The sequence below is a fragment of the Pecten maximus genome, chromosome 12, assembly GCF_902652985.1.
Source record: "Pecten maximus chromosome 12, xPecMax1.1, whole genome shotgun sequence".
Classification (NCBI taxonomy): domain Eukaryota; kingdom Metazoa; phylum Mollusca; class Bivalvia; order Pectinida; family Pectinidae; genus Pecten; species Pecten maximus.
Window position 1 is genome coordinate 15,498,958 of NC_047026.1, and position 10,732 is coordinate 15,509,689.

The window sequence follows — 10,732 nt, forward strand, 5'->3', positions numbered from 1 at the left end:
CAATGTCCTGAGCGTCGTTCCAGATGACTCTGTTTGGCTGCCCTTTCCGGGTAAGATCAGTCAATGGTGCCGCGATTGTAGCAAAATCTGGTACAAACTTCCGGTAATAACCTGCCAACCCGATGAAAGATCACACTTGTTTCTTCGTTTCTGGGACTTCTGCTTCCAGAATTGCTTTGATTTTGCCAGGATGTGGTTGAAGACGCTGATCACCGACCATGTGACCCAAACACTCCAAACTGTAATAGCCAATGGCACATTTCGTTGGTCTTGCAGTAATTCCTGCGTTCCTCAGTTTGTCAAACAGCTCCCTCAGTATCTCTACATGACTCTCCCAGGTATCTGTGTAGATAAGTATGTCGTCGATGAAGCTCTCGATATTGCGCATTCCTTTGAGAAGTATCCTCATCAGACGACAGAATGTCGCAGGAGCGTTCACGAGACCGAAAGGCATGACAACGAATTGAAATAACCCAACCGGAGTTGTGAATGCAGTCTTCTGTTTAGACGACTCGGCTACAGGGACCTGCCAGTATCCCTTGCTTAGATCCAGTCTTGAAAAGTACCGACTGCCAGATAACCGCGCAAATATTTCTTCAGCGTTGGGCATTGGCTCCGAGTCAAAAACTGTCACTCGATTCAGCTGTCTGTAGTCAATACAGAAGCGGTTGGTACCATCTTTTTACGAACTATCACCACTGGAGCTGAGTATGGCGAATCAGATGGTTCTATGACCCTCATCTACAACATTTTGTCGACTTCTTTCTGAATAGTTTCCTTCATATGATAGGGTAGAGGGTGGTTCTTTGCTTTGACCGGTTCGTTGGTCGTAGTCTTGATCTCATGCTGCACAAGATGTGTGGTTCCAGGAACATCAGATAGTACGTCGTCATATTGGTCCAAGAGGCATTTCACTTCATCTCGCTGCTCCGATGTAAGATCTTCAGAAACCATTACATCCTCAACAGTTTCAGACCTAATCGGACTCGGCAATTGGACGAGATCCTGTGGCGTTGTTTCGTCATCCACATCATCAGTATCATCCTCGACGATTCCAGCACAGGCGATCGTAAGTACACCCGTGTTTCCTGGCAAATGTTTCCTTTCGATGTATTGCCGTAGAAGATTAGCGTGAAGAACCTTGGACTTCCCATCGATACAAACGCTGTAATCCATGGGCCCTTTACGCTCAAGGACCTCATACGGTCCTTTCCATTGCATGAGAAGCTTGTTCCGTTTGGTAGGTAACAGAACAAGAACCTTTTCTCCAGGCTTCATCTTCCTTTCCTTTGCCTTTTTGTTGTACCAGTGAGCCTGTTGAACTTTAGCTGTCTCCAGGTGCTCCCGTGCCAATTTGCAGGTCTCTTTAAGCCGTTCTCTAAGATCAACCACATACTGGTAGGTTGTTTTCACTTCTGGATCAGGAACATCCTTGGCACATAATTCGCGAAGAATTCTCATTGGCCCTCTAATCACTCTTCCATAGAGTAGCTCGAACGGGGAGAAACCTAGGCTTTCTTGTGGAACCTCTCGGTAAGAGAACAACAGCGCGTTGAGGTATTTGTCCCAGTCCTTCGGACGTTCACTGCATGTCCTCCTGAGCATCTGTTTAAGTGTCCCGTTATATCTTTCCACCAGGCCATTACACATCGGGTGGTAAGGGGTGGTTGTGAGCTGACGAATTGACAACAACCTGCTGACCTCCTTCATGACTTCCGACGTGAATTGGGACCCTTGGTCAGTCAATACTTCTCTCGGGACTCCTACCCTGCTATAGATGTCTACCAAAGCCTCAGCGACTCTCTCTGCTTCGATACCTTTTAAAGCGACCGCCTCCGGGTACCGTGTAGCGTAATCCACTAACGTAAGTATATATCGATTCCCACGGTCAGTGGCTGGCTGAAGTGGGCCAACTAAATCGATGGCGACGCGTTGGAAGGGTATATCAATAAGTGGCATCCTCCCAAGGGGAACTTTGGTTACTCTACCCTTAGGGAAAGTACGTTGACATACATCGCACGAACGGCAATAACGCGACACATCCGCGATGATCCCTGGCCAGTAAAATTCTAACAAAATCCGATCTGCGGTTCGCTTGGCCCCCAAATGTCCCGCCATGACTGAGTCATGAGCCAACCGAAGAACAATGCCTCTGTACTGTGATGGAACCACTAGTTGCTTGGATGTACGCCCTTGAAGCTTTGCAGAACCCTTGTATTCTCTGTATATCAGACCCTGTCGAACAGTAAATTTAGACGAACTCCCGTCTTGCCTCTCCTTTACTTGCCCGCTTTTTACAAATTCACGAATCTTTGCCAAAGTACCATCAGTCAGTTGTGCATCCTTAAACTTGCCCGGATCAATATCCCCCAGATCCTTCGGGACCTTCAGGGGACGATAAGTTGTATCCTGACGTGCTTGTGCTCTCGTCTGAACCGCGCTTGCCTCTTGAGTATGTTCCCATGCGCTATCGGGTTCCTCTGCTGGCCTGACATTAACCATGTTGCCCAACATAAGGTCATATATAGGCGTTTCCATAACCCAGGCTTCGACTCGGCCCGTATAATAAGGGGTGTCGACCATGATTCTAGCCGTAGGTAGATATAATACGGTACCATCAGCAAGTTTACACGCCTCAACCTTCCCAGTCATTTCCTCTGGAGACACTAAACTCTTCCTCACTACTGCCTTTCCACATCCTGAATCCCTTAACACAGAGATACGGTGATTGCCAACATACCCCATGACCACCGGCATCTTAACACCCGCCGCTCCACAGGAAACGGGTGCATGACCTGTCGAAGTCTCAACATCTACCACACCAACTTTGTTTGAATCCCTCTTTGGACATCTGTTAGCCAAATGATCAGTCTTCTTGCAAATATAACAATGTCTGATATTGCTCCCAGAAACTTTGACATCTTTCTTGTCTGACGATTTACCATCTGCCACCTGCGCGCGATTTCCGCCACTGCTGTGCTTAGAACCAGTGAACTTGGGCTTAGCTAAATTCGTCGGATTTCCTCGGGCCTCTGCATACTGATCAGCCATCTCTGTCATCTCTGCCAGTGTCTTGGGAGCCCGTTCCTTGATGAAGAGTGTCAAATCATGCCCACAGGTTTGAAGAACCTGATCCTTGACAACGAAATCCTTCAATGCGTCAAAGGTTGATGCAGTACCTGACATTTCCAGCCAACGGGTGAAATAACTCTCCATCCGCACTCCAAACTGAGAAAATGTTTCTTCTGTCTCTGGTCTTCCTGTCCTAAAGCGCTTTCGAAATCCTTCTTCTGTCATTTCAAAACGTTTAAGAAGTGTGGCTTTCAAAACATCGTAGTCAAGGGACTTCTCGACGGGTAGACGTAAGAAAACATCTAAGGCGCGTCCCTTCAACAGCACACTTAGATTTGTCGCCCAATGCAGCTTCTTGTCCCATTTCTGCGTAGTAGCGTATCTCTCAAACCGCCTAAGATACGAGTCCATATTATCTCTATCTTCGTCGAACGAATTGAGTTTCAGTCCTTTAGCTACTGCACTAGACAAGGATGTATTCACTGCAGTTGGTTTTGGCTCATGCTTCGCCTCTTCCTGTAAAAGCTCCATTTTCCGCTTATGCTCCTGAGCGCTCCTTTCCTCTCTCTCCTTCTCCAACAGTAATTGAAGAGTAATCTTTCCGTGTTCATGGCCTTTCTCCTGTTTAAGCAATTCCAACTGATGAAGTCGTTCAGCCTCTTTCTCCCTTGTCTCTCGCTCCTTCTGTCGTTCATCCCTTTCCCTTGCTTGTTTATCTTTGACAAACGCCATCAGATCCGCCCCATCCAGACCCATATCCTTGCCTAAGTCTACTAAATCTTTTACTGAAGTCATGGCTTATTCTAACAAAAATGAAAATGTTGTTATAAAAATTGCTTTGGTAACAGCAAAAATACTTGACACACTTCAAAAATACAATAAAATCTCCCAACGATATCTGACAGTGATTTCTAAAAATTATAAGTATATATCAATATTCATTCCTCACCAAGCTTGCAAAGTCTCTCCATCCCACCGCTGCCACCAAAAATTGTAACTATGGACGAGCTTGACAGTGCGAGCATAGTGAAGAATGACGCAAAGCTGATATACAATATATACACTATTTTTTTTTTTTTACAAAATATACATGTCATTTTGTTATTTTATCTAAATAAAACTAAATACACAATGTCACGCTAATTATTATATACAGCGTACTAGTATACTATACGATAAATCTAACTACAATCACAAGACACAATACCCTAATCAAGTTTCTGATCACAGCCGCAAATAGTCAGAAGTATGTATGTACATCGAACACTCGGTGAAGTTATGGAATCCGTGGTCTGTAGTCCGCGGTCACACCGTCGCCGTCTGTTCCACCATGTCGATGTCTGCCACAGACACAATCTGTCCACAATCCGGAGTTAAGTACAGGCAGCAGGATAGCTCACACAGAAACCATCATCCAACTGCGTGCAACAAATAAGGCGTACGAAACCATAAGGTATGTTCACAAAGAACAGTTACAAATGTAAATGAGGCTCACATAGAACCCAGCACAATGTTGTCCACCCAGGACGTAAGCTTGTGCTCACAAAGAGCAGTTACAATACAAATTGGTTCACTCAGAACCCAGGACGCTGCCCACACAGGAACGTCAAGGAAGTCTCAAAGCCTTAATTTACAACGATTGTTTGGCAGTGTCATCAGATAGCTCGCTCCACCGTCTGAATTTTGAGCTACAATATACGTATGTGAAATTTACTATTTGTATAAATGATTAATATTGTGATCTGAAACATATCTATCTGACCATTATATACACTACTGAACAATATCCATTAATTGAAGTAAAATACAAAAGTCGGCACAAGACGCCTCAATAGTTAGCGCGCATTCCAACAGGTGCGGCCTACTCAACCGTGACGAATACACTGATATAACACGTGGCACATGTACAGTTAACTACTAAATAATGCCTATTTTATAACTGAGTTATCTAAAAGTACCCCGTTTTTATAAAACACTATATTACATATATTAATTAACAATTGACTTAGATATCACCATGTATTAATTATAGCAGTAAACCTTTCTAAACCTCACACGTGTACGCGTATGTAAACAACACTCAGTCGTAACAATGCACAGGTGAGTAAATACATCAATTATTTAAAAATAAGTAGCGATAATGTACCGTGGATAGCACCTATGAAGTATGTACTTATAATGAAAAAGTTTAGTTAAAAACTCACCACAATCTGTCGTTTGTGCTCTGAAGTTTATCGAACATGGTCATCTTCCTGTCGCTGATTGTAATCATAGTGGTTATACTAATGTCTAAAATCGAACCCGGACAACCGAATTCCGTATTTAAAATACTCAGATGATGAAAATATAACAATATAGAAAAATACATACGTGACCGTAACAATATCCCCCCCGCTAAAAGAATAAAAGTTGGGGTGAACATAACTTTTATTTTACACAAAGGTCACGGTATATCTACTGGAACTCTAGCAAAAATGATCTGATCTACACCCTACTCAAAAAATCTGCGCCTACATTCTCACTACCCCTAATTGCTTGGATACGGAATCTGTGAGGTTGCAGCTGCAGGGCCCAGCGCATAAGTCGAGCATTGGTGCCCTTCGACTTGTTCAAGTAGAGTAAGGGCTGGTGATCTGTCTCCAGGACAAACTGTCTTCCATAGAGAGATCTCTCGAACTTGGAAATTCCCCAGACAACGGCGAGACACTCCTTCTCAATGACAGAGTACGACGTTTCTCCTCCCTTGAGCTTCCGGCTCGCGTAGGCTACCGGATGTGGGACACCATCCTCCTTCTGCAGAAGGATTGCCCCGATTCCGTAATCGGACGCATCTGTGCGTAGGATGAAAGGAGCATCTAAGTCAGGAAGCTTTAGAATTGGTTCCAAAGAAAGGAGTTTCTTCAACGTATTGAAGGCAATGTCCTGAGCGTCGTTCCAGATGACTCTGTTTGGCTGCCCTTTCCGGGTAAGATCAGTCAATGGTGCCGCGATTGTAGCAAAATCTGGTACAAACTTCCGGTAATAACCTGCCAACCCGATGAAAGATCACACTTGTTTCTTCGTTTCTGGGACTTCTGCTTCCAGAATTGCTTTGATTTTGCCAGGATGTGGTTGAAGACGCTGATCACCGACCATGTGACCGAAACACTCCAAACTGTAATAGCCAATGGCACATTTCGTTGGTCTTGCAGTAATTCCTGCGTTCCTCAGTTTGTCAAACAGCTCCCTCAGTATCTCTACATGACTCTCCCAGGTATCTGTGTAGATAAGTATGTCGTCGATGAAGCTCTCGATATTGCGCATTCCTTTGAGAAGTATCCTCATCAGACGACAGAATGTCGCAGGAGCGTTCACGAGACCGAAAGGCATGACAACGAATTGAAATAACCCAACCGGAGTTGTGAATGCAGTCTTCTGTTTAGACGACTCGGCTACAGGGACCTGCCAGTATCCCTTGCTTAGATCCAGTCTTGAAAAGTACCGACTGCCAGCTAACCGCGCAAATATTTCTTCAGCGTTGGGCATTGGCTCCGAGTCAAAAACTGTCACTCGATTCAGCTGTCTGTAGTCAATACAGAAGCGGTTGGTACCATCTTTTTACGAACTATCACCACTGGAGCTGAGTATGGCGAATCAGATGGTTCTATGACCCTCATCTACAACATTTTGTCGACTTCTTTCTGAATAGTTTCCTTCATATGATAGGGTAGAGGGTGGTTCTTTGCTTTGACCGGTTCGTTGGTCGTAGTCTTGATCTCATGCTGCACAAGATGTGTGGTTCCAGGAACATCAGATAGTACGTCGTCATATTGGTCCAAGAGGCATTTCACTTCATCTCGCTGCTCCGATGTAAGATCTTCAGAAACCATTACATCCTCAACAGTTTCAGACCTAATCGGACTCGGCAATTGGACGAGATCCTGTGGCGTTGTTTCGTCATCCACATCATCAGTATCATCCTCGACGATTCCAGCACAGGCGATCGTAAGTACACCCGTGTTTCCTGGCAAATGTTTCCTTTCGATGTATTGCCGTAGAAGATTAGCGTGAAGAACCTTGGACTTCCCATCGATACAAACGCTGTAATCCATGGGCCCTTTACGCTCAAGGACCTCATACGATCCTTTCCATTGCATGAGAAGCTTGTTCCGTTTGGTAGGTAACAGAACAAGAACCTTTTCTCCAGGCTTCATCTTCCTTTCCTTTGCCTTTTTGTTGTACCAGTGAGCCTGTTGAACTTTAGCTGTCTCCAGGTGCTCCCGTGCCAATTTGCAGGTCTCTTTAAGCCGTTCTCTAAGATCAACCACATACTGGTAGGTTGTTTTCACTTCTGGATCAGGAACATCCTTGGCACATAATTCGCGAAGAATTCTCATTGGCCCTCTAATCACTCTTCCATAGAGTAGCTCGAACGGGGAGAAACCTAGGCTTTCTTGTGGAACCTCTCGGTAAGAGAACAACAGCGCGTTGAGGTATTTGTCCCAGTCCTTCGGACGTTCACTGCATGTCCTCCTGAGCATCTGTTTAAGTGTCCCGTTATATCTTTCCACCAGGCCATTACACATCGGGTGGTAAGGGGTGGTTGTGAGCTGACGAATTGACAACAACCTGCTGACCTCCTTTATGACTTTCGACGTGAATTGGGACCCTTGGTCAGTCAATACTTCTCTCGGGACTCCTACCCTGCTATAGATGTCTACCAAAGCCTCAGCGACTCTCTCTGCTTCGATACCTTTTAAAGCGACCGCCTCCGGGTATCGTGTAGCGTAATCCACTAACGTAAGTATATATCGATTCCCACGGTCAGTGGCTGGCTGAAGTGGGCCAACTAAATCGATGGCGACGCGTTGGAAGGGTATATCAATAAGTGGCATCCTCCCAAGGGGAACTTTGGTTACTCTACCCTTAGGGAAAGTACGTTGACATACATCGCACGAACGGCAATAACGCGACACATCCGCGATGATCCCTGGCCAGTAAAATTCTAACAAAATCCGATCTGCGGTTCGCTTGGCCCCCAAATGTCCCGCCATGACTGAGTCATGAGCCAACCGAAGAACAATGTCTCTGTACTGTGATGGAACCACTAGTTGCTTGGATGTACGCCCTTGAAGCTTTGCAGAACCCTTGTATTCTCTGTATATCAGACCCTGTCGAACAGTAAATTTAGACGAACTCCCGTCTTGCCTCTCCTTTACTTGCCCGCTTTTTACAAATTCACGAATCTTTGCCAAAGTACCATCAGTCAGTTGTGCATCCTTAAACTTGCCCGGATCAATATCCCCCAGATCCTTCGGGACCTTCAGGGGACGATAAGTTGTATCCTGACGTGCTTGTGCTCTCGTCTGAACCGCGCTTGCCTCTTGAGTATGTTCCCATGCGCTATCGGGTTCCTCTGCTGGCCTGACATTAACCATGTTGCCCAACATAAGGTCATATATAGGCGTTTCCATAACCCAGGCTTCGACTCGGCCCGTATAATAAGGGGTGTTGACCATGATTCTAGCCGTAGGTAGATATAATACGGTACCATCAGCAAGTTTACACGCCTCAACCTTCCCAGTCATTTCCTCTGGAGACACTAAACTCTTCCTCACTACTGCCTTTCCACATCCTGAATCCCTTAACACAGAGATACGGTGATTGCCAACATACCCCATGACCACCGGCATCTTAACACCCGCCGCTCCACAGGAAACGGGTGCATGACCTGTCGAAGTCTCAACATCTACCACACCAACTTTGTTTGAATCCCTCTTTGGTCATCTGTTAGCCAAATGATCAGTCTTCTTGCAAATATAACAATGTCTGATATTGCTCCCAGAAACTTTGACATCTTTCTTGTCTGACGATTTACCATCTGCCACCTGCGCGCGATTTCCGCCACTGCTGTGCTTAGAACCAGTGAACTTGGGCTTAGCTAAATTCGTCGGATTTCCTCGGGCCTCTGCATACTGATCAGCCATCTCTGTCATCTCTGCCAGTGTCTTGGGAGCCCGTTCCTTGATGAAGAGTGTCAAATCATGCCCACAGGTTTGAAGAACCTGATCCTTGACAACGAAATCCTTCAATGCGTCAAAGGTTGATGCAGTACCTGACATTTCCAGCCAACGGGTGAAATAACTCTCCATCCGCACTCCAAACTGAGAAAATGTTTCTTCTGTCTCTGGTCTTCCTGTCCTAAAGCGCTTTCGAAATCCTTCTTCTGTCATTTCAAAACGTTTAAGAAGTGTGGCTTTCAAAACATCGTAGTCAAGGGACTTCTCGACGGGTAGACGTGAGAAAACATCTAAGGCGCGTCCCTTCAACAGCACACTTAGATTTGTCGCCCAATGCAGCTTCTTGTCCCATCTCTGCGTAGTAGCGTATCTCTCAAACCGCCTAAGATACGAGTCCATATTATCTCTATCTTCGTCGAACGAATTGAGTTTCAGTCCTTTAGCTACTGCACTAGACAAGGATGTATTCACTGCAGTTGGTTTTGGCTCATGCTTCGCCTCTTCCTGTAAAAGCTCCATTTTCCGCTTATGCTCCTGAGCGCTCCTTTCCTCTCTCTCCTTCTCCAACAGTAATTGAAGAGTAATCTTTCCGTGTTCATGGCCTTTCTCCTGTTTAAGCAATTCCAACTGATGAAGTCGTTCAGCCTCTTTCTCCCTTGTCTCTCGCTCCTTCTGTCGTTCATCCCTTTCCCTTGCTTGTTTATCTTTGACAAACGCCATCAGATCCGCCCCATCCAGACCCATATCCTTGCCTGAGTCTACTAAATCTTTTACTGAAGTCATGGCTTATTCTTACAAAAATGAAAATGTTGTTATAAAAATTGCTTTGGTAACAGCAAAAATACTTGACACACTTCAAAAATACAATAAAATCTCCCAACGATATCTGACAGTGATTTCTAAAAATTATAAGTATATATCAATATTCATTCCTCACCAAGCTTGCAAAGTCTCTCCATCCCACCGCTGCCACCAAAAATTGTAACTATGGACGAGCTTGACAGTGCGAGCATAGTGAAGAATGACGCAAAGCTGATATACAATATATACACTATTTTTTTTTTTTACAAAATATACATGTCATTTTGTTATTTTATCTAAATAAAACTAAATACACAATGTCACGCTAATTATTATATACAGCGTACTAGTATACTATACGATAAATCTAACTACAATCACAAGACACAAGACCCTAATAAAGTTTCTGATCACAGCCGCAAATAGTCACAAGTATGTATGTACATCGAACACTCGGTGAAGTTATGGGATCCGTGGTCTGTAGTCCGCGGTCACGCCGTCGCCGTCTGTTCCACCATGTCGATGTCTGCCACAGACACAATCTGTCCACAATCCGAAGTAAAGTACAGGCAGCAGGATAGCTCACACAGAAACCATCATCCAACTGCGTGCAACAAATAAGGCGTACGAAACCATAAGGTATGTTCACAAAGAACAGTTACAAATGTAAATGAGGCTCACACAGAACCCAGCATAATGCTCACAAAGAGCAGTTACAATACAAATTGGTTCACTCAGAACCCAGGACGCTGCCCACACAGGAACGTCAAGGAAGCCTCAAAGCCTTTACAACGATTGTTTGGCAGTGTCATCAGATAGTTCGCTCCACCGTCTGAATTTTGAGCTACAATATACGTATG

At 44.9% G+C, this 10,732-nt stretch overlaps 1 protein-coding gene across 1 annotated transcript; it reads right to left on the minus strand.

Annotated features, from left to right (window-relative positions):
• Positions 1-741: 741 nt before the first annotated feature.
• LOC117338877 lies at positions 742-3,867 on the minus strand. Its single transcript, XM_033900241.1, has one exon. The coding sequence runs from the start codon at positions 3,865-3,867 to the stop codon at positions 742-744; it is 3,126 nt and encodes a 1,041-aa protein (XP_033756132.1).
• Positions 3,868-10,732: the final 6,865 nt, after the last annotated feature.